General features: G+C 38.2%; 1 protein-coding gene across 1 annotated transcript in view; it reads right to left on the bottom strand.

Annotated features, from left to right (window-relative positions):
- Positions 1-6,468: 6,468 nt before the first annotated feature.
- The window catches only part of LOC134670999 (neuropeptides capa receptor-like), a 97,804-nt gene continuing 78,533 nt past the window's right edge, over positions 6,469-25,739 (bottom strand). Inside the window, exons 4-6 of the mRNA XM_063528819.1 lie at positions 22,453-22,636; positions 14,378-14,530; positions 6,469-6,680 (exon numbers count right to left, since the gene is read on the bottom strand). Of these exons, the coding sequence (XP_063384889.1) occupies positions 6,485-6,680; positions 14,378-14,530; positions 22,453-22,636 (533 nt within the window). The 3' untranslated portion in view covers positions 6,469-6,484. The remainder of the gene's footprint in view (positions 6,681-14,377; positions 14,531-22,452; positions 22,637-25,739) is intronic.

The following is a 25,739-nucleotide window of genomic DNA, read 5'->3' as shown; positions in this document are numbered from 1 at the left end:
ACATTATATATTATACATATTTTTCTAGATATATCAAATAAATTTAAGGATAAATGTTATTTAATGCGATGTAGATTAGTGTAGATTAGGGTCTCCAAATGTCCATATTAGCGTGTGTCCTTACTGGCCTAGATACAGCTAACGCCCACAGACCACTTATACAGACGCCACATTGTAAACCGTTTATAAAGAACACGAGATCACTCACATATACCGGGTGTGGCCTGTAACATGAGCAAAAAACCGGGCAAGTGCGAGTCGGACTCGCGCACGAAGGGTTCCGTACCACAATGCAAAAAAAAATGAAAGAAAAAAGCAAAAAAAAATGAAAGAAAAAAGCAAAAAAAAAACGGTCACCCATCCAAGTACTGACCACTCCCGACGTTGCTTAACTTTGATCAAAAATCACGTTTGTTGTATGGGAGCCCCATTTAAATCTTTATTTTATTCTGTTTTTAGTATTTCTTGTTATAGCGGCAACAGGAATACATCATCTGTGAAAATTTCAACTGACTAGCTATCACGGTTCGTGAGATACAGCCTGGTGACAGACGGACGGACGGACGGACGGACGGACGGACGGACGGACGGACGGACAGCGAAGTCTTAGTAATAGGGTCCCGTTTTACCCTTTGGGTACGGAACCCTAAAAATTAAACTGTAGGCTGTACTCCTCATACTGACCAACATTTGATCAGCGACTTTTAAAAATAACTTGTGGTTTGATGTTGAATACACTTTAAGGTTTATTCTAATACGCAATGTATTGCAAATTTTGTGATGATTAAGGCGTGACAAGCAACGCGTCATCACAATGATAATAATGATATGGCGTGGCGATGGCGTCCATTGAAGATAATATTTATTTTGTATGAAAAATAGGGAGTCTTTAGGCGGTCGTCACACTGCTCCGCATCTCGCAGCGGCGTCCGTTGATGCGTTTTTTAACTTTGTATGGAGAATCTTGATTTTGTATAGAACAAACGCATGGTACGACACACTGGCTCCGCGTCGACGCACGGAGGAGCGAGACGCACGGCGACTCGCGCGCTCGGACGGAGACGCGGTGCGTGCTGCAGGGTATGTCACACCGAGCTCCGCAGTGCCGTACGGATTTTAGTGCAAGAAGGACGTAGGTGCAATGGATATCGAGTATATCGACGTCGATAAGTTTATTTTTGAAATTGAAAGTCGTCCAGCAATTTGGAATATTAAATGCGACGAATATTTTGCTTAGCAAATAATCAAATGACGAGGTTGAGATACGGGTGCATAAACAATTTTTTTTCTTCGTGTTGCCTTAAATCTTGGTAATCTCTAGCAAAAGACCCATTTATAGGTCTAGTTTGTAAATAGGGATGTACCCATGCAGTGACTTCTGCGTTTTATGACTCGATTGTACAAAAAACAAACTGAAAGTATCACCGCAGCGTCCTTAATAAGTCCCGTTTCCATTTTATCGACAAATAGGAACTGTTTTCACCTTAACGTTCGAATGTGAAATGAACGCGAGACGGAAGCAACGCGGGACGTCGCGCATCGCAGCTCCGGACGGAGATGCGGAGAAAACTCGGACGTTGGTGCGTTGTCCCCGCATGCGAGTCCGTTGCTCCGCGTGTCGCAACGAGACGCGGCGGCAGTGTGACAACCGCCTAACCCAGTTAAACACCCATAGCTAAGTTTTTCAATTGAGGGCGCAACTGAAATAAGCGGCGCTTCCATACTTGTTCCATACTATCCCCCTTATTCATAAACGTTTACTAAAGTTAACAAGCCGATAATAATCATTTGTCCCTTTCCATCATACCAATACGTCGGAAAGGGACAAACGATTATTATCGGCTTGTCAACTTTAGTAAACGTTTTTGAATAAGGGGGTATGTGTACGGGAACTGGAGTGCCTATGTGTGGTGATCTGAATAGAATATTTGACTGTATTTAAAATAAATTATTTTACTCTACTTATGCATGAAATAAAGCACCAGAAGATTAGTAGAGAAACGTCGACAGCAGTTATTTTTAGACTGGTAGGTATAAAACTAGAAATAGTAGGTAAAAAAAGAAAAAATAGAAAAATAATAATAAAAAAACTATTAAATAATGCTAGTGTTTCATATAAATTCTATAGTAGTAAAATCATTTAGGCAGTTCGAAAAAAGTAACTGATTTGACCAGTAGTCAAATACCCTATTGTCTTAATGTGATCCGTCTAGTAGTTGAGGTGGTCTGTGCCGACGACACATGTCAGCCATCTATCACAGTAGATACGTACCTAATTGCTGACTGGCGCAGCACAGAATACATGATGCTAAGCAGAACCTCCACTTTTGCGAAATAATTCAGCCAAAGACTAGTGCCCCAGAATAACTAATCTATAGTTCGTTTTTTTAGCATTAGAAAGAACTTGAAAGAAGGTAAGCGATCTTGACATGTCTTTTAATTGAAAAACGCTTTTTAAAAATCAGTAACTATTTAGTAACTAACTTATGAAAGCAGAAGAATATAAATCATTCATATTTGTTACATATTTGCCGTAACTTATTTTTAAAATGTGTTTTTCAATTAAAAGACACATCAGGATTGTTTACCTTATTTCTAATGCTAAAAAAAAAGAACTATAGTGCACCATCGCAATTTTTTCACCATCGCATCGCAAATGGCAGATGTTACCTAGTTCTGTTAACTGATTTGTATTACCTATCTGCGATACAGGCAAAGCCTAGTGCGACCCTTGACATAATCTGTAACCTATATTATTGAAAATAGATACCTACTTTTTTACTTTTACTTTACTATCAAGGGCAAGGACATCTATCACTAAAGCCACTTATCAATTGCCGTGCAGAGTTAGCTTGGTGCGACTATCAGGGACCGTGCGCGTTGGACGGTCTGCCATCTTGTGGCCTGAACCGGAAACATATGTGTGCACATGTACATTGCCAAAGCAAGGACTACCGTTCTCGTCGGTACGTTTCCTTGTGCGGTACGTTCCTTAGTATAGGTTCTGCCATCTTGTGGGCTACATCGGAAGCATAAACGACACATTTACGCCTCGCGCCAAAAATCTTACGGCTTCTGTGCTTCCCCCTATAGTTCATGCACGGGGCCTAAAATAATTTGGTTATTTTTCCCTGAGTGGCGACTCTGCTTAGTATTGTATGTAATCTGGCATGTCATTTAGCCGCGCCGTGGCCGTCAAAGTGATGGCGGTCCGGCAGCTGCCAGTTGATCTATCGGCAGAGGCAGACCGAGCCAACTTTAAGTCCAGACTCATCGATCCTTAAAGTTTAATGGGGTACTTAATAATTCCCCGACCAATTTTTAACAGATTAGCGATTCACAGACGTTTCGCCTAACATCATTTCGCAGAGTCATTGGACGACACGCTAGGCCGGGCCGGGGCCTCCGTTTTCTATGAGAAGCATAGAAAATGACATGTCGGACGCCTCGGCCCGGGCCCCGCCCGGACTAGCGTAATGGTAACATTCCATTTCTAACCGCAGCTGCACTACCGGTACTGAACGCGTCGCTGTCATTGTCAATTTCTATAGTAAAATGAACAGTAATGCAGCTGTCGTTGGAAATGGACTGTCACCTTAAGAGTGACATTCCATTTCCAACTGCAGCTGCAATACTGTTCATTTTACTATGGCAACGCGTCGCTGTCATTGTCAATTTCCATAGTAATGAACAGTATTGCAGCTGCAGTTGGAAATGGAATGTCACTCTAAGTCATCCTTTAGCCGACCAATTCAGATTATATATTAATACCAAATGATCACTTTACCTACCGTCTTTCGAGTGGTTTCTCAGGGCTACCAATTGCTGCTTGTAAAAACCTTTTATATACCATACCATATTAAAAGTTGTTGTGTATCTAAACAAAATTGTCAGTAAGTATAAGTAAATTCAAAATATGCAGAAATAAAACAAAAACAATATACGTTTAAATTTGAAGCAGTCGGAGAAAAATAAAACAATTTTAATTAGGTATGTAATTTTAATTGTATTCTTTGGAATTATATAATTAAAATAATATTATCACAAATAGACATATACATATTACAACATGTACAAATTTAGATGCATTGTTCGTAGTAAGATATCGTGGTAAGTTTAGTATGCTTACTTACTTAGACATAATAAGTTATTGTATACATGTTAGTGAGCCGTAGCATTTTATAGTAATATTGTAATAAAATAGTATGTCTTTCCATTATATGTGTAAATCCACGTTGCATAATCGTTCATTAGTAATAATATCTTATTAGGAACTAGATTATGAATCTCTGATTTAGTAAATAAATGGTAAATGGTCTATAAAAATCTTAATTAATGTTATAGCAAACTTTTATTAGCACTAGAAATAAGGTAAACAATCCTGATGTGTCTTTTAATTGAAAAACACATTTTAAAAATAAGTTACGGCAAATATGTAACAAGTATGAATCTAATACGATGATTTATATTCTTCTGCTTTCATAAGTAATAGTTACTGGTTTTTAAAAAGAGTTTTTCAATTAAAAGACATGTCAAGATCGCTTACCTTCTTTCAAGTTCTTTCTAATGCTAAAAAAAACGAACTATAGATTATGTAACTCTGATTTAGTAAATATATAAATGGTCTATAAAAACCTTAATTAATATTAAGGTGATACTTATTTACATCGTGCGCTTACGTAAAGATCTACATTTGTAGTAACAATTAGGTATTTACATTCATCGTAAATATCAATTATTTTATTTACATTAATTCTTATAATTTATTTTAAAATAATTATGTTATGAGTACAGTATTGAGTTGTTGAAGTTGACGTCATATTTATAGTCTGTATGTTTAGGTTTTTGAATAAAGTACCTAAACAAATAACGTGTACATTTTCGGGTAGTATAACATTAATTGGTTAACCAACCAAATACAAAACCGCCTGGATCTGTCACTGAACGACCTGACATTAACCTGCATTATTTGATCGTGTAATGTTTTCATTTACCCTCAACTGGCTTAAGGAGCCATTTGAGGGTACATTTTGTTTAGGTTTATTTAAATACCTAAAGGTACCTACGGACTATAGGTACGGCCAGGCGCGGCTCACTCCGCGATTTCGTCGCTTTGCTACAGGTAGCTAAAACTACATCCGTTCGACCCCAATTTTGGGGTTTGCCATAAGCAGCGCGTGGCGCTATCGCCACCTAGCGGCCATCTGTGCTGATCGTGACAGACGCGTTTTGTTAGAAAGTGAGTCTTCTGTACCTAGTACTATTATTTATTCTGTGGTACGGCTAAGAAATTTAATTTCAGTACCATTTCGTACCTTGTCACCATCTTGTCACAGTTAAAATAGCATAGGGCTGGAATATAGTTGGTCAAGCAGATCTTGTCAGTAGAACAAGGGGCAAATTTGAAAATTGTAGGCGCGAAGGGATATCATCTCATAGAAAATTTAAATTTCGCGCCTTTTCACAAATAACTTCAGTTTATTCATAAAATGTTTATTTACTTTGACCTTAAACTAGATTTACTTGTAAAAATTCTAAACGAAATTAGTCTCCCATAAAATATCTCACATTAGAAGTAAACTACTAGTACATGTAACCGAAAAAGTACAGCGAATTTTGGATATAAAGGATTATTTTAAGCAAATTTTTGTTTATTATATGATCCGTAGCTGAGTCCGCTAGCTGAGGGGCTACCGCGAAACCGAAATTCGCAAATTGCGGGAATCTTTCTCTTTTACGCCAATGAAGGTGTAATTAGAGTGACAGAGAAAAATGCCCGCAATTTGCGAACTTCGATTTTCGCGGGTATAGCCCTGGTGCGGGTCCACGCAGCGGACGCAAGCGCGCGGGTGAAATTGTAGGTAGGGGGTTGTGCACAAATCATGCGAGGTGTTTTCGGTTACTTTTTGACTCCCCTCCCCCTTGGTGATATTTGGTGAGGTTTTTGGGCTACCCCTCCTCCCCCTAAACAACCTCACGTGTATTTCTTTGAAATTTTTTCATTCGACCTATTTTTAAGATAAATAGTATTGTATATAGAAAATCTTGTTCATTTTTCTATTTTCGTTAAAAAGACTCGCTAGTTTGAAGTGCAGAGTGAAGATTTATGTTTAACGAAACCGAGAAAAAGTATCTACTCATGTGGTATGTTTTATTTCTTAGTTTCGTTCACTGTAGAAAAATACACGTGAGGGTTCCTTATACCTCCCCTCCCCCAACGTATATATCGTGATTTTTTCGTGACCCCCCTTCCCCTATTGAACATCGCGTGATTTGTGCACAAGCCCTAGGTAATAAAGTGAAGACCGCGCCAGTTATAGTATAGCGTTTCACATTCTATTTTTCTCTCATACATCTAGCAGACGCGCTTATATGTATTAGAAATGGGGTGCTTGGCACTGAAAGTGTTAAACTTATTGTTCAAGAACCAGACTCCTACAAATTTTTCATTGATAAAAAATCTTTAAAATATACAGGGTGTCTTTCAAAAACTGACGTCACTGTTTTTATTAACATCGTTGACGAGCTGCCTGGTCTCTTTGTTGTTGTACGGAGAGGAATCGGCGCTGTTCAGAAGACAGGAGTCCTTGGTCTTGAAGTAGTTGACCTTCCATCTGTCGGTGGACGAAGTCTCGGTGTAGCTGGATCGCCGGAAAACTTTGTGGCTGATGCGGTTTCTCCTGTGGACAACATTAAATTCATTTGTAAACGTTTGCAGTAAAATGGAACTTTAAAGTGCGGATGGCTTTAATCTTTATGTTTTTCCAATCCATTGAGGTGGTTCGCTTTCCATACAAAAAAAACAATTGCGTTATATTAAGTAATTACACACTATTACTACATAAATATGTGCGCATCTATCTACTTTCGAATATTTATTTGCGCTAAATTAAATAAATTAAATAATATAAATAAATATTATAGGACATTCCTACACAGATTGACTAAGTCCCACAGTAAGCTCAAGAAGGCTTGTATTGTGGGTACTCAGACAACGATGAACGAAATTGATAGTAAAACTTTGTTTTATACAGAAATCACGCAAATAAACGTTTTAATTGTTATCAATGTAATACCAAAATTACATTTTTTTGCGTGATTTCTGTATAAAACAAAGTTTTACTATCAATTTAGCGCAATTAAACATTTGAAAGTAGACAGATGCGCACATATTTATGTAGTTATAGTGTGTAATTACTTAATATAACGCAATTGTTTTTTGTATGGAAAGCGAACTACCTTAAGCGGCAGATTTCACAGGCAGGTTAAACATTATTGCATTGTCATCGGCATTACGGAAGTACCTAAGTACTCCAAATTTCAACTGAATCAGACTTGGGGAAGTGGTTGTAATTAAAGTTACAATATTTACATACAAATTGTACGCAATTACGCAGTGAAGCTGAAATGGCAAAATTGGCGAAAACGAAAATATGCGTCGCATAACACTTAATCGTTTTTGCTTAGCAGACTGCTTTCGCACTCGTATACCTACCTACATATTGCTGCAATTCATGCGAATCATAAAATCAAGATAACATTATTTAACATCGAATCTCGCTGAGAGTACCTATTTATAGGTATAGTGCACATTGTTTTCTTTCCTTATCCTTACGTTCCTTCGTTTGGTTTCGAAGTGGATGGGATCTTTTGTGTAATTGCCTCCACTCGAGAGTTCGTTCAGCCGCGCGCAGATTGTTATGAGCAGTTTGTTTACGGTAATATTTTCGCTTTTATTATTTATTTCATTTCTATGGCATCATCGTTCAGTCGTTTATAAATATATTTTTTCTACTCCAGCACTTCTATTTTCAATTAAATGACTGCCAGTGATATCTAGATCGGCTTCATTAGAAGCGCGGCGCGTGGGGCCGCGCCTTGAATTTCAAGAACCCTTATTATGTACCCGTTGCACAAAATACTATTAAGGTTCTGTAGCTATTGGATTACGTCACTTACGAGGGTGTACATGTACAAGCCCGCATGGTTTCCGTCGTATTTGCTAAGTAGTATTGAATGATGTGCTATCTAGCATGTCAGGAGCGCCGCAATCGAACTTTGGGGAGTCAATCCATTCACGTTAGTGCAGAAATGCTCGTGAACGTCCGTATACGTATAGCCGCTTCTCTACCTATTCAGTAGGCACCATTCTTTTCTAAGCAATAAGAAACCAGGTGGTTTTGCTATAGGACTGATAATATATTTTCGCTACCAAATGGTAGGTATTTAGGGTAATAATAAATCGTAGGGTTTTGGATAAACGCGCAATGTAACTTAATCCAACATTATTAAATTTAAATTATAAAATTATAATTTGCGTTGCGAATTTAAATGTGACGTCCCACGAGTAAATGTACCTTATGCCGGTTGGCGCTTACGCTATTATTAACGCCGCTCCAATATTATTGCAGCGCTATGCGACGTAAGCGCCAGCCGCCATAAGGTACCTTTTGTCGTGGAACGTCACAAATTATATAAGTGCAAGAGTAGAGAGCCAAATTACAATCACACTTGACTAACAATTGTGACGTTTCACGAGTATAGGTACGTTATTGTTGGAAAGTGTCTTTATAAACTAACAGAACCTTGTTTTTTAAATGATACTGCGTGAACGCGCGTAGAACTAGTTTGAATATTTAAATAAATATACGCCTTTTGTTCGCGTGCGTCAAGCAGACACATCCGTTTAGACCCTAATGCTGTAAACACAAAAATTTGTATCAGTGCCTATTCCTTTCGATAATATACCTATTCATCCAGGGGCCAAATTCGACATGTACAACTGTCAGATTTCGCATCCACGTCAAATCAACAGTTGATTTTATTGCAAACTGAGTGTTGATTCCATCAACGGTGGATAATATAATTTAGTACAACCAAAACTCAACTCTAAACTAAGGGTGGTTCAGTTTGGTTTGCTTGTCACCCTAACTGTGGATTGTTAATGTCAAATTTTGACATTGTACGTATTCGAGAACTTATGATTTTTCTCACATCAACGGGAGATCAACACGATACGTCAAACGTCGCTTGTCGAATAGGGGTCCTTATCATCATAGTTTCCTTTACGCTCCAGATCCAATAGGTTATGGGCCCAGCACGCTTCCACTGCGCTGGCGCTTACGTTACGCCGCGTAGCGCTATATTTAGTATTGGAGTAGGAGCATTCCACGGATTTGTCTACCTTTGTCCCGTACCTACGCGTATTTTCGCAAGATTTGCAGGTATAGGATTTCCTTTTTTAGTGACAAAGGATTTCCCAAGTAGCATTGCAAGCTGTATATAAGCTGTATTGAAGTTTATTTGTATACTATAAGCTGTACAGTTAGGCTGTACAAAGGCTGTATAAGCGCTTATACAGCCCTTATAAGTTAAAAAAGGGCCCAAATTATACAGCCTTTCGCGTTATTAGAGCTGTAGAGTAGCTGTATAAGCAATACATAAGCTGCATTACAGCTATATTTCGGTGTAACAGGAAACCTTAACACTACAGATAATCTCTTATAAGTACGATATAAGAATATGAGTTTTAAATGAGTTTTTAAAAATGATTATAAGAGAATAATAATTATTTAGGAAACTAAAATGTCTTAATCTTGTTCATTCGTAATATAGTAATGGCGACAATAAAGTGTTATAGTGGATGGTAAAAGTAAAAGTAAATATTATAGAGGACTTAAGTGGAATATTATACTATTTGTAAGTGCCGATTATTATTTATTGTGAACCTATGTATCTTTTCTGGCAAAATATTCACGCGCCTGCAAAATAACAAAGAGAAACCATAAGGAAATTATCAAAAATCGGTAAAGTTAGTGTTTGTTTTTAACAAAAAGTTTTATAAATATTAATTCTAAGGCTAAAGTTAATTTATTTTAGCTGGTAATCATAACACGATGTTAGTCTGCTTAATATTTGCAAGTATTTCCTTAATTATATTTACAAATACTTTTTATTTTCATTGGAAAATGGCGACAATTTTTAAACAGCTTACAGGATAGTTGGAGAGCATTATAATCTTAGTAGCTGTGCTGTGTAATAAATGGAGTGTCATTTACAGCTTTTGTAATTAAAACAGCTTTAGAATAGAAGATTTGTATTCGTTTGGCTGTATTTCGGTTCTCCGTACATAAGTTATAAGTCTCTTTAGAGATCCGTATAACAAATAAAAAACCCTTAGGTCCAAATGTATTTGGTCTATTCTTCGTTCCATTTCATAATTTTCTAAATTATTAATTTTGTTCATTACATTTTTTTTTTAGTGGTCGAAATATATACTTATACGAGTGTAAAATTACGCCGAAATAAGCGACTCTGTCAGTAATACAGAAAAAAGCTGTACTATAGCTGCCATTTATTCGTTTAGTTTTATAATACCCTTAGTCCCTTACAGACAGAAGTTATACAACTACTATTCTTATAGGAGAGTAAAATTACGCCATAAGAAATAGCTTTAAAACGGGGTTGACAGATACATTTGTACAGCTACAAGTGCCAAGTGATACTACAATACAGCCTGTATACAGCTCTTACGATAAAATTAGCTTGTAGTGTTTCACAACACTTAAAGTTTTAAAACGGAGTTGACAGATACTTTTATACAGCTAAAAGTGCCAAGTGTTACTACAATACAGCCTGTATACAGCTTTTACGATAGAATTAGCTTGTAGTGTTTCACAACACTTTTAGTTTTATAGTAGACTTTCTATATTCTGATAAAGCACCCCATGATTCCGCAGAATCCTTTATAATGATTTTATACAGCTTGAGCTGTATAATGTCTGTAAAATACCTTTTATACAGCTTAAATCTTTTCTGACACTCTTATACGTCTCTTAAATCACTCTAAGTTCTAAATTGGCTGGTATATTGATGTTGCCGACACTTCCATGCTACTTGGGTTATAACCTTATGTCTTTGTAATAAGGTTGACGAATCATCAGTCAACAGCGTGACGGGACTTGTTAATATTTAATACACGCACTTGTTGCTTGCACACGGCTCTCGGCTTTCAGCAGAGGTGTGAAAGCGTTTTATAGGCGCTCCGGAAAGTAGAATGGTCGGCATAAGGTAAATGTACGCTTCACCGAATGCTTAAGCCCTAGACTTACGTTTAATTTGTTTATTCGTTCTGATATTTTCTTACGAATATGTTCAATACTAAAATAGAAACATAGATAAATTTGTCCTCATTTAAACATACCTATAAATTACTGAAATGATTGGACGTGTATTAAAAACATTTTTAAAGTCATTTCTTCCAATTTCCTTGTTTGTACCGTTTACCGAACTAAGAAACGTGATTTGCACATTATACCGAATAGGGAGCCCGCATTACCGAACTAGGAAATAATTGTATGAAAATATGGTGTTGAGTGGTGCTCAAACTTCAGTAGTTCACTATTAAATCCCTACTATGCTTCGTTTTTTAGCATTATAAAGATGGTAAGTGATCTTGACGTGTCTTTTTTATTGAAATAATTCTTTTGAAAAATAAGTCAGTAAGTAAGGTACGCAACAATCATAAAACATGTACGCATATGTATAAAATAATTTGGCTGTTTCATAAATTTTGGCTGGTCCATTTTCTATGGAAGGGTAAATTTTTTTTCACGATTTCGGAGTTGGTCCCATAGTAAAAGTTGCTCAGTATAATCCCAAAACCTCGCTGGGAATGGGAATGTAGTTAATTTTTAGCCACCCTGTATGTGAACCCCGGAATTTCATAACAAAAGATAAAAGTTTAAAAAATCACAATCGCCTACGACGAGAGGAATCTAAAAAAAATTTTTGAACATCATGCTTCATTATTTTTATTATCCTATTCAGTTTTTTTGTCCACATTCCAAGACTATTATCAGGCGTCCAATAAGTATGTCTAAAGTTTGAAAAGCGCTGGCATTGAAATAATGGTCACAAAAAATAAACATATAAATATCGACCTAGCCGTTATCGTAATAAGGATGATATTCTCATGAACGTCGAATAGAAACATGGCCTACGCAAACATGAGTTCGGTAGCAGAGACCATGGGTACCATTCACCGAACGGCCGTTCGGTGAACGAAACATGGAAAATATGTGGAACCTATTTCGCGAACGGATTTTGAAAATAGTATTTTAATCGTAATCAATGTGGTATAACTACAAATCTATCATTAAATTTAATACTTGAATCCATTACAAAACCGTACATGTATAAAGTTCTTGTTAATACTGACGTAAAATATCTAAAATTATTGTTTGATAATAGTCTTGCCAAAAACCTTATTTTGATGCCAAAAAGTCGTAAAACATGAACATTTCAAACGCAGTTTTATAATAATCTATATAGGTTATTGTTGTTCGGCAATTGCTCATAAAATTACAAATACATTAAGTTATTTGTGGAATTTGGTAGTTAATCTAAATAGTTCGTAATCAACCATTAAAAAAATAATTTCAAAAACATACACTTTCCCTGATTTCGGACGCTGTTCGATAATACCTTCCAATCAAATTGTCGGTGTACTCATCACCGAACTCACATTAAGCTTAATTTCTGATAATATGACTGCACTAAATTAATTAAATTTACTAAAATACACAAACTAATTAAGTAGTCACACTGAAAAACCATACTTTGAAACACAGAAATAAATTTAAAAGGTTTTATGACCTTAAGAAATATACGCAACTTCTTACCGATTTCTTTAAGGTTGCCCATACAAAGTGGCAATCGGGAGCAACGATCCGTTTCGATCAGTTGCCACGTCCCAACTGCGGGACAAATTGGCCGACTCTGAGGCATAGTTGAAGGGATAGGTATTTAACTCGTGGAAAAAAAATACGCAAGTAAATATCAGCTGTAAATAATCGACTTATAGCCTAAAATAGAAGAAATTCGGTGATACGGACGGATATTGAGCGTTCGGTGGAGCGTACTTTTACCTTAATGGTTTCCTTAGCCACTGGCCGCGTAGCCAAGACGCCAATCGCTTACGCTTCGTAGCGATCGAAACGCAACTGTCACTGTCACACTAATATGGAAGAGTGATAGAGAGACATAATGCTTTTCGTTGTCGAAGCGATAGCGATTGTAACCTTGGCTAGGCCGGCTGGTCCCACCGCGAGCTAGTAAGCTATGAGTTATCGGCTATAAACACGAACAAAAGAGAAGCACTTCCGTGTAAATAAAAGAGACACGGCGATATTTATAGCTCACCGCTGGGCGAGTAACTATAAATATCGCCGTGTCTCTTTTATTTACACGGAAGTGCTTATCTTTTGTTCGTGTTTATAGCCGATAGGTCGTGGTGGGACCAGTGCCTTCCACTCCTCACATTTTCCAAAGCTGCCCCATCAACCCATCAACAAATGAAACGGAAAATCTTAAATTTAGGCATTAATAAGTACAATTAAATACATTTATGATGAATTAGCTTATGGACGTGACTTCTTCTGCGTGGGATGATGATGACTGATTGATAAGAGATATCCTAAATCCTTCTTTGGGCCTCAAACTATCTCCATCCATACTAAATTTCATCTAAATTGGTTTAGCGGTTTAAGCGTGAAGAAGTCACACAGACAGACAGTATGATGTTATTAGGGATGTCAAAAACTATCACTAAAACGGGTCACATTTAAATAAAAACGGGTCAGCCGTTTCCATTATTTTTGTATATTTATAGTTGTATTTTTCTGTAGGACTAATTGGTGAAATTATTAATAGCTTTCGTGTTGTACGTTGAGATTTACATTTTTCCTTTCCGAGAGACTTCAGTCGCTTGCCAAGAACAGGATAATTAGAAATTTTTTTCATTGATGTAAAAAAAATTACAGCCTACAAATTAAACTGAGGCAAGGTTGAAACGCCTTCTGTTTTGCCAACAATTCTCGAGAGCTATTATGCAAATACAAATACCTCCTTTATGACTTTATTAAGGTAGAGGGTTCTTTACTAGTCTGGGTATCATTTTTATTCGGTTGGAAAAATCTTTCTAGTAGCCAATAAGTATGCTAGGAACATACCTGTTTCGGCTTTGACTCTGACGAAGTGGGATCCGTCAGAGGTGTGTTTCACGGACTTCACGGTGGGCTCGCGCATGCTAAAATGCTCTCGATAGAATTTTTGCGTCCATCGTGCACTAAGGAGCGTTTAGTCTAGTAATAAGCAGATGTACTGTATTTACGTCAGTAAATCATACGATATAAATGATATAATGTATTTCCAACGGTTCGCCAACACATCACCCTGTCACCATGACGTATGAACTCAAGACGTCTATGACACTACATCCCGAATGCTGAAATGTTCTCAGTAGTACTTGCTCTTGCGCCTCGCACGCCCGAAGGAGCGTTTTGTCTAGTAGCCAATAAGTATGATAGGAACATACCTGTCTTGGCTTTGCGAACGGACTCTGACGAGGTGGGATCCGTCAGAGGTGTGGTTCACGGTGGTCTCCCGAACGCTGGAATGTTCTCGGTAGTACTTGCTCTTGCGTCTCGCACGCCCGAAGCATAGCGTTTCTTTGAACGCTATCCTGTACCTGAAAAACGGTGCTGGTTAGACTATTAACATTAGTTGTAAGATTAAAATGTGTCACTAACGAAATTGATCCTGTTGGTCTTAAATAAATTTAATTTTAATAAATTGGAAAGCGTGATTTTATTTGTAGATATAAATCAACCGGGACTAAATACTTCATTTCAAGAGTCACACGATCCCGACACCAAAAAGCAGCATCCATACAAGCATGGGAGAATTGCATGAAAGTCGGCACGGGTTACAGTTACAGGAATGACTAGATAGGACCCCGCAGCAAACATAGTGGTTTCAGTCAAATCTCACGAAATTTTAGTATTCCTATGTTTGCTGCGATTGCGAATCCTTTATTTGTTTTGGGGTTTTGTTTTCTACTTAATAATAATATAAACCCATTGCGAGGGTACGCGTCATTGATTTCTGTAAATCATAAAAAAAGGGACACCCTAACCAATGTATACGGGAGTAAATAGTATACATAATTATTAAAATTATACCTATACAGGGTGTTTGGTACATCGTTTGCCAAATCAAAACGGCAGATAGGTTGAGTCATTTGCTATCTTCTCATGCCTAGAAAAACAAAATTGGCCATGTTTTTTTTACTTCTACGCTAGTAAAAATTTTAAATTTACGAAAAACTGGCATAGAAGTGAAAAAAATGCGCGCCAAATTAAAAATTTCTAGGCCTGAGAAAATAGCAAATAACTCAACCTATCTGCCGTTTTAATTTGGCCAAACACCCTGTATAGATCTAAACTACCTATACCTGATTATGTTACTCGCGCTGGTTACTCGCGATTCGAAATACAGTATACACCTCATTCTGGCACGTCATAGTAATAGTCCTTAATATTACCTTTTCATTTTGAAACGTATTGCCATATGAGTAAGGTCCAAAGTCGTGCAAGTATTCATTACATTGACCGCACATCTATCATCTCGGGGATTAAGATAAACGGAACGGCAGGTCGTTTATAAAAATCGTGGTAACTTTTAGGTGTTATGACGTCATAAAATCCCACGCGAGATACTAAGAGCGGTTTTGCACTACGTCCGATCAGAATCTGATCCGAACCCGTGAAAATATGATCAGTAGTAGCCGTAGAACTTTTTCTATGGTATGTTACGCACTAGATCCGATCTCCGTCATCCGATTTCTTTCCGTCATTCAACGTGTGCGGTGCGTAACTTACCATAGAAATAGTTCTACGGCTACTACGGACCATATTTTCACGGGTTCGGATCGGATTCGGATCGGACGTAGTGCGAAATCGCTCTAAGGGCTCATTTAGACGGTCCGACAACTCGTATGCGATTTTCATTAGGGCTGATTTAGACGGCGCGCGTACTAGTATGCGATTTTAGTTACATTGCGGACTGTTGGTTACGTCCAATTCGAACGACCAATCAAAAACCGCAATGTAATGAAACTCGCATGCGAGTTCTCGCGTCGTCTAAATCAGCCCTTGTTTCATTACATTGTGGTATTTGATCTTCGGCTGAATTGGATGTACCTATAACCTCGAATAGTCCACAATGTAAATAAATTCGTATGTGAGTTCGCACGTCTTCTTAAATAAGCCATAAAAATAAGTAATATACTTAATTTTCACCACACCAGCTTGAATTAATGAGGTCTTGTATATTTTTATAGGTAATTTCCATTTTTTTTGCCTAATATACTGTGATAAATCGCTCATATAATTAACTAGATTTTTTATATAATTTAAATTGAATAGTCAATCATTTCATTTCGGGGTGACATAGCGGTTATAATGCGTAATTTTTGCACGCATACACATGGCAACGTAGGGTCAATCGATCAATCAAACTTGATTGCTTATTAATCGATAAGGATGTCGGAAGGGCACAGGGTTAATGACGCCAGATTAATTCCCATTTATCATGATTAAATATAGGATTATGATGGACAAAGTTGAGTATCGACTTTGCTTGGCCTGGGGAACAGTCGTGCCGGGCGGCGTCGCCTGGGACTGAAGTGCATGCTAAATGACCTTACTGACCCTACTATATATATTGTTCTTTTTTTTTGTGTATTCTCTGTTGTTGTCTTACTTATTCCTTTTGTGTATCTTTGCAATGTTTTAATATGTATCTTTATTTGTGTTATCTGTCGTGGCATCACCGAATGGGCCCTACGGAAGACCAGCGCTGGCTTTATAGCTAGCATTATGCTGAGTTGGGTCCATTTCGTGATGCACACTTATTGATGTCTTATTTCCTTGCTGTTGTTGTCTGTACATGTTAGTACATGTTTTGTGAACGTCACGAATAAATATCTTTTATCTTATCTTAGTACATATATTATGAGCATACCTCGGAAAGGGTGGTCAAGGAGGTAGGTTCCAACTAGATACTTATCCATCAAAGTTGGACTAGACCGACTTATAAAAGTAGTGCTAAAGTTTCGACGACACAGCAAATTAAACTTACGCAAAGTCGATTTTCGAGACTTCTCCAACTATTAACTGAGCATCAAAAGTTGCACTAGACCCACGTGATGGAGTGCCCAAACCCAACTCAACTAAACTTTACTGGAAAATCATTCATCCATCAATAGACAAGAACATCTAAGAGCATCAATCACTGAAAGACTCCGTAAAATCCAATTAGGCAGGTACCCCACCGGAGTAGGGTCGCCATATGGAAGAATTAAATGTCCTGATAAAAATCCTGACATCATCCTAAAAATCCGGACATTTCTTATAACAGAGATTTGGCGTAGCTTGAACGACGCCCTGGCGGCGTGCTGGGGGCCGATTTTTGAATTTCGATCATTCGATTTCGTCACTCGAAAATCGATGGAAAACGGCGAAATGCTAATTTTTGAGATACGAGCGATAAAAATTTGGAATCTAGTGGTATTGAACACTCGATTTCAATTCTATTCGTAGAATTTAAATGCCTAGTACTGGAGATATTAATTAACGAAATACACGAAATCGAATGATCGAATTTCAAAAATCGGCCCCCTGCTCTCTGTGGTGTACTGAGCGCCTCATCGCATTCGTTACGCAGTATTATCAGTATCACGTAAACATTTTTTTTATAAGGTCATTCCCAAAAATCCGGACACTTGCCAAGTCCGGCCGCAATCCGGACAAAGGGTCAAAAATCCTGACATGTCCGGACAAATCCGGACGAATGGCAACCCTGCACCGGAGGCACTTAAGTAACTTACCTACGAAATAAGTCAGAACTAAGCTTATTCGGTTCGGTCCCTAATTGGTTCGATTTTCGTTGTCCTTTATTGTAGGTACTCTTAAGAGCAATAAAAACCGGACAAGTGCGAGTCGGACTCGCCCAACGAGGGTTCCGTACTTTTTAGCATTTGTTGTTATAGCGGCAACAGAAACACATCTTTTTTTTGTGGTTTATTTTAGGAATGTAGAGCTATTTCTATCTTATCTTTGGGTTTGACGCCGGGAGAGAAAGGTACATCCCGGGGGAAGAAACACGTCATCTGTGAAAAGTTCAACTGTGATAACTAGATCATGGTTCATGAGATAAAGCCAGGTGATAGACAGACAGACGGACAGTGGAGTACGTCTTAGTAATAGGGTCCCTTTTTTACCCTTAGGGTACGGAACCCTAAAAATTGATACATACATACATCACTGGCTCAGTGACCCAAAGGGGATCTTGGCCTCTGACACAAGAGAGCGCCATTCTGCCCTATTCTGCGCCACTTCACGCCAGTTGGGTATTCCGAGGGCGGACAGGTCTTTTTGGGCTTCGTCACTCCAGCGGTATCTGGGACGCCCAAACGGACGTTTTCCGCCCGGGTGCCCCACATACGCTCTTTTCACAGCACGATCCTCCCCCATCCTCTCCAGGTGACCAAGCCAGCGGAGTCGTGTTGCTTTGACCTCGCCAATTATATTAGGCATCGCAACCAGCTCCTCTAGCTCCCTATTTTTTCTACGCCTCCAAGTTCTATCCTCCTCTCTGATAGGCCCCAGAATCTTCCGCCAGATTTTCCTCTCCGCCACTAAGAGCTTGCTCTCTTCTTTCTGAGTCAGCGTCCAAGCTTCACACCCATACATCAAAATTGACCTAATTACGGTCTAAAAATTGATATAATCCGCTAATTTGTAAGTAAGAAGAAGTATTGAATTTATAATGTGTGCTATTCCTAACTTCAGGTAATTTATTCAAGTTAAAGCAGCTTAAGGTTTCAAGCATAAAAGCCTATTATACTAGGCCTTTATTTGTAAGGCTCTATTTTGTTGATATATGGCTGTGCCTTCAGCTGTACTGAAATTTAGAAACTATGTGCGATATAATATTACGAAAACTGAAAGGCCAATTCAAACCTACATTTATTTATGTCATTAAAATAATAACTATTTAGGCAAATGGCCATTTCAAACCTATATTATGTAATTAAAATGATATTTAACTACACGAACGACTACCGCGATATGTTTTAAAATTATTTAGTCGACGACGGTTTCACTCACTTGAACTTTTAGTCGCTATTGGCGACATGTTTCGGGCCCGTCGGGGGTCCTTCCTCTGTGCTTGCGACGGCTGTACTAATGTGCGATAAGATTTCATTGTTTTTACCTTAAATTCCGACGTTTCAGTCGAGTTGCACCAGCTGTGGTCACGAAAAGACCACAAACTACAAAAACTAAATAATGTCAGTCGCGCGTCTTCGGATCTTGTTTTTGTTTATTCTTCTAAGTTTTCTATGTTCGTAGACGATTGGAACAATTTGTATTTTTTTTCGTTTGAAAGAGTAGGTATACCCTACTGAATAATTAGTGCCATTGTCTATCAAGTCCATAAAAATGTGTCCGCGGTCGGTAAAACGTTCTGCACTTTGTCGCTTGCCATGAAGACGCTTGGACAGGTTATGCGTATAAAAATACAAGCAAATCTCGTCCTTTGGTAAACGAAAAAATGGGACCTTTTGACTAGACTTCGACATAAATGATGGCTTGTTGATAAACTGTTTTGTGAAGTCGGTTCTTTCTAGGGTTCCGTACCCAAAGGGTAAAACGGGACCCTATTACTAAGACTTCGCTGTCACTAGACAGTTGAAATTTTCGCAGATGATGTATTTCTGTTGCCGCTATAAGTGAGAGGCTCCCTTACAACAAACGTGATTTTTGACCAAAGTTAAGCAACGTCGGGCGGGGTCAGTACTTGGATGGGTGACCGTTTTTTGCATTATGGCACGGAACCCTTCGTGCGCGAGTCCGACGCGCACTTGCCCGGTTTTTATAGATTATTTTGTTCAAGATTAAGATTATTGTAAGGTATGTTTTGCAGTTCGCACATAGGTATGTCCACGTTACTATGACATGTTGAATAGGTACCTACTCGTATTTTAAGGATAGATCGTTGTCATCTGTGGACTAACTAATATCTCCTTTTTCCATAACAAGTAACAAGATGTTGCTCTCATAAATATTCTAATGACTTTGGAAAGTTTCATAAAAGTTACGCTAAAAATAATAAAAATATTGGCGTAGGTCTTAGAAATGTGAGATTAACAAGGAAAGTCAAAGGCTTTGTAAGCCTATCTGTTTAACATTGAAATGGGTTAAATTAAGGACACTAAGCACGAAGAAAAAACGGGACAGCAATATATAATAGAATAGAATAGCGAGCGTTTATTCGTGGCAAAAATAAAAGAAAACAAAAAGTAACACAACATCATAATAGTCACGAAATGGTTCCGACTCAGCAGGTGCTAGCCTGGCCAGGCGTGGCTCACTCCGCGATTTCGTCGCTTTGCTACAGGTAGCTAAAAGTCCATCCGTTCGACCCCAATTTTGGGGTTTGCCATAAGCCGCGCGTGGCGCTGTCGCCACCTAGCGGCCATATCTGTGCTGATCGTGACAGACGCGTTTTATTAGAGAGTGAGTCTTCTGTACCTAGTACTATTATTTATTCTGTGGCCTGGCTAGGCTAGCGCCGGTCTTCTGTCGGGGCCATGATCTTTTACATATAATTAATTAATTATGCGTGTGCAAGATTAATTCTGTGCGTGGAACAAGCGGGTCAATGTACGAAATTCTTCATGCTACGCGTCCTTACTTTAACTAGTGCATTTGAAATGCAAAAATAATGGGTTTATACTATGAATAATAATTATTTCGTATAGGAGCCCTAGCTTACGGTCGGTTGCACTTTGCACCAAACTGTTCGTCACCGACAAAGCATTCGCTAACTCTAATTGTATTTTTTTAAATAATTTATCAGAGATCAGTCCGTTAAATTGGGGTTGGTGACCCTTAGGGTGTGTTCACAATGGGTTTGCATTATGCAGCGAACTATCACATTTGGCTCGCGGTCAAATGCATATCTGCTGTTATATCAACTATCCTTTATCTACTTAATAACACGGCGTGATAGCTACATGCTATTGGCATACGAAATGCGAGTGGGGAACCTAAAAGCGAATATCACGTATTTGGCGCGGCAAAAATGTTAACTTTCATTACTATAATTTGAACTGACCAATGAGGAATTTGCTCCTCTCATAGCCGCTTTCACACCACTACTTATATTGTGTACATTTTATATTTTGATTTAATCTCTATACAAAATGCATTCGTTTCAACTGAAGTTCTTTTGACATCGCCTCACCTCACCTTTCGCATACACTACTGTGGCCTTCGAGCAACACTGGCTTCCGACACGTCGGACTGTGGCCTAGGAACAAACTTGTGTGACGGTGAACGCACATGTGCGTTGGGGGCAGTGAATGTGATCAGGGCACTCAATTTGCTATGATAATCGAAACATACTTATACTTTATTTGTCAAATGTTGGGTTCCAGTATTGAGTTTATTAGTACTTAGAAATAACTTTGCTCGTGGATCACACAAAAACAGACTTTATATCAAAGCTGTGAAGGTCAAACTACCTGCAATACGTTGTATACAGCTGAGATCCCTCGTGTCTTGAACTATGCGAAAGTCAAAGGACTGAGTTGGAATGAGGAATGCAAAGGGCATCCAATATAGGTTAGACATTTGTTTAATTATGTTTGTTGACTAGTTTACAGTAAATTGTAAAGGTATACATAAATTCAATTAGGTAATACTTTTTAAATTAAACTACATTGATTTATTGAACAGTTCTATTTGAAATGTGTAGCGAAAGTGATACCGCGCGGTAATAACACTCTCCCGTATATGTACTTATAATTGAATGAGATAGGGCCAAAACACAATGCGACGTCGAGACGTGGCACGATGCGACGTCATGTCATATTGTGACGTCGTGTCGCGGAAATCTACGACGTAAACCATAAATATTATTTTCTCTATTTCCCTCCGTTTTTTCTGCGACTTGAAGTTTTAGCAGCAGGGTAAGAACACGTCTGTCTCTTGATTCACTGCGATTATGTTTTTACATTTCAACGTTATGGCATGTTATGGTATTGACGGAATCCAACACAATCTCGTAAACGATATCGTGTCGTGAATCAATCAATTCGCATCGTAGATTTCCACGACACGACGTCGTGTCACTTTACGACGTCGTCGACGTCGTGTCTTAACGTGACACGACATCGCATTGTATAGTGTTTTGGCCCTTAGATTTTCTTTATTGAAAATAACATGGAACTATAAAATATGCGTACCACTATACAAAGATTCCCCAAACTGCGGGGCAGTTTGTTGGCGATGAGCTTGCTCTTTTTATAAGTACATCAAAGCAGGTACATAATTTTGCACTGTCCTACCGTCCCAGCGTAGCCCTTTCTTATTATGTGCCTATAGGTATATTACAAGTGAACATAGGATGAGTGAGAGATGTTATTACCCACTGTCGACCTTACCGTAGTCACTAAGTGTTTAGATGGAAGAAAGAAGAAAATAATCCTAGTGATAAATAGACCTACTTATCACTAATCATTATGAATGTTAAAAGTCTTACCTATGACTCATGACATTATACAGTATAGGGTTGACAGTGGCCGAGACGTAGTAGAGTCCGCCAGCGACGAAGAATAGGTATTCGTTGATGGTCGAGAAGTGGGGGGTGGCTTTCCCGTAGATGTAGAAGAGCCGTTGGAAGTGGAAGGGCGCCCAGCACACGAAGAACGCTACCACTACAGCGGCTGAAACAATAGATTTGTTGTCATTATGACGAAAGTATGTATTTTTTTTTGCTTGTATGTAAATTCATGTTGACGGGTAAAAGTGCCCTTGTGGCCTTTTTTGCTGAATAAATGTTGAAGTTTGAAGTGGACGACTGCGCGAAACCGTGTTCCATACAAATCCGTTTCATTCTTTTTTTTCAATTTTTAATTATTTTAACTTTTTAAGTCAGGATCTTTAAAAAAATATGAAATATATTTTCCGCGTTTTAATATATAAAAAAAATCGTAATAAGTCAAACAAAAGGGCATAAAGTCGGAGCAAAAAAAGTCTGCAGCGGATTTGATAGCCCACGCAGCGCAAGTGTCATTTATACGGCGTAATTTCATAGAAGTTTGACGTTTAAAATAACATTTTCACTGCGTGGGCTATCAAATCTGCTGCAGACTATTCTTGGTCTGACTCTAGCTATGGTTAAACATCAAACTGTGTAATTTCCACACTGTCAGTATCCAGAGAAAAAATTGGCGACTACGTTTGTATGTAGGTAATGTTTGTATGAGGAAGCGGTCGGCCACTTTGGTTTTAATCTTGTTTTAATCGTTTATCAAACCCTCCGCCATGTCTGCTTTGAACTTTATCCAGATTACCTAGTACTTATAATATGTAACTAGGACTGAAATTCAAATACCTATTCCAAACACAAAGCGAGAAAACACAGTTCAGTAAGCTTTGCAATAATGTGCTAAACATACTACGATGTCACGTCTATACGTACCTCTATGTATGTACATAAATACCTATACAAAAGTTACGAGCATATTGCCAACAAGAAAAATTGGGGAGCCATATATCTTGAGCCAAATAAACTCAAGGATTTGCTCGCACACGGCATTAGGCTATATGTTATTCCTTATTACCATTCTGGCCGTGACAACGGTGGATAAAGAATGTTTAGGCACGTTTCAAGTCAAGCCCTAAACCCATTTACTAGAACAGCGGTTCTCAAACTTTTTTGGTGACGGAACCCTTTCGGCAAGCGAAATATTTGACGGAACCCCAAATTAAAAAATTTCGTTCATCACTGTGGACCAATACCTATAGAAGAGCTGGTTTTTTTCTTATTATTACAAGTATATTTTCGCGGAACCCCAACAGAGGCTTTGCGGAACCCTAGGGTTCCGCGGAACACACTTTGGGAATGGCTGTACTAGAATAAACAGTCTACTGAGAACTTTCTGACTCTATTGTATTCCAGTCTGGTATACGAAAATTAAGGAGAGGAAAAAAATATTTTCTATATAGTTTGTCGAAGGACTGTCTCATTTCAAACGGAGAGAGAATCATACTATCATTGTCATACACTAGTATTAGCACCCAAAAGAAAAAGATGAGCATAGAGTTTTTTTTTCATAGGTACTTAATTACTGACAAATTTGGTGTGACCAAATATATTTTCGTAGTTTGTATTAAAGCTGATGGAAAAACGAACTGTATTATTTTAATTTAACCGAGTTTTGAACAAAGGTACATTTTACTTTCACTACGAATTACGCAATAAGATAATTTTATTACTATGTTATTTTTTAATCTTAGGCTGCGTTACCACCGGAGATGCGTAGCGACGGACGTGTTTGTTAAGGACCAATAGCACGACTTCATTTGTTTTTCTCGCTCAGCGTGCAGTGATTCTATTGGTGCCGGTGGGTGGAAATGCAGAAATGGGTGGACAGGATTCAAGGATGACTCCCGCTAGACCGGGCCGTGCCGGGGCCGGGGCGTCCGACATGTCATTTTCTATGACGGCTGATCGGTGATCACATGGTGCTTTCCGTAGAAAACGAAGCTCCGGAAGCTTCGCCCCGGCCCGTTGCTCTTTTGTATATTTTATTTAGTATTTTTTTACAGGAATAGTTTAAAATAGCTTCAAAAGAAAAATTTCGCCAATCATAACCAAAAGTTTTACCCCTTTTAATTAATACCTTAAAAATATTAAAAATGTACGCTACTAATGATGCCTTTGTGTTTGATATAAAAATGAAAACTTCTACAAAGCTTTGTTTTACTGACTTCCGTTCAAAGTTGGAACAAAGCGGGTCAAACAAATTTTTCGGAAATTTTCGGGTGAAAGCTGAACATTTTTAGGACACTGTCGTTACTTGTCTTATGGCTCCTCTACATGATGGGCCAATGCCGGCCACTCCAAGGGACGCAGCCATGCGGTAGAATGAGATAGCAATATCACTTGCTCCCTCTAACGCATAAATGCGTCACTTGGAGTGGCCGGCGTTAGCCCATCGTGTAGAGGAGCCATTAACCTTTTCGACGCCGTGTCAAACACGACAGCTTTTGTGTTTGACTCAGGCGCCACGTCACCGAAGTGTCTAAACTGAAATTTTAATGCGTAGGTCTATGTTGCTCTGTGGTCTGTGACGGATTAATCTGTCTTTGGCGTTGGACCTGCGGTTCGGATATGTCTGTCGTTGGCGTTGAGAAGTTTAAAAATAAATTTGTATTTTGTACAAAGAAATCTGTGCAAACATTGGGGGGTTTACAAAAGCAATTTAAGAAATCAAAGCACCCACGTAAAAATATAAATAGGCCGTGCAAAAGAGAATATTGGTGTACTTAAGGTTGTAGCTGAATTTGATCCCTTTACGTGAGAAATCCCCTCAGGTATAATAATCAGATTTACTCCCATAAAATCTCCGAAAGTCTTCTCTTCATCAAAATACGGTATAGTCACTTGCCCCGGACATATTTTAGTACATATTATTAACCGATTTAAAAACCGACTTTTTTGTACCTTTATTACATATGTATCTTCATAACCTCACAACTCCGCCATTTGTGAACCTATTTGAAAAATATTTTTTTGTTTGAAAGTAGGTAGGTATATAGTTCCAAGTTGGTCCCGTTTTTATCAAATAACGCGAGGTTACACAGACATACAATTTTGCTTCTAAAATACTAGGCCGTGAGTATAATTATGAATATTTTAGCCAAATGCTATACTAGGGAACAAAACAAATTATTTTATTAAATATTTTATGATTTATGTTTCATGACCGGTTGGTAGGACGGAGCTGAGGGTTTGGTCACTTTTTCTTTAGTATATTTACA

This window comes from Cydia fagiglandana, chromosome 14 (assembly GCF_963556715.1).
Source record: "Cydia fagiglandana chromosome 14, ilCydFagi1.1, whole genome shotgun sequence".
NCBI classification, from domain to species: Eukaryota; Metazoa; Arthropoda; class Insecta; order Lepidoptera; family Tortricidae; genus Cydia; species Cydia fagiglandana.
This window is presented reverse-complemented; position numbering and strand designations above follow the sequence as displayed.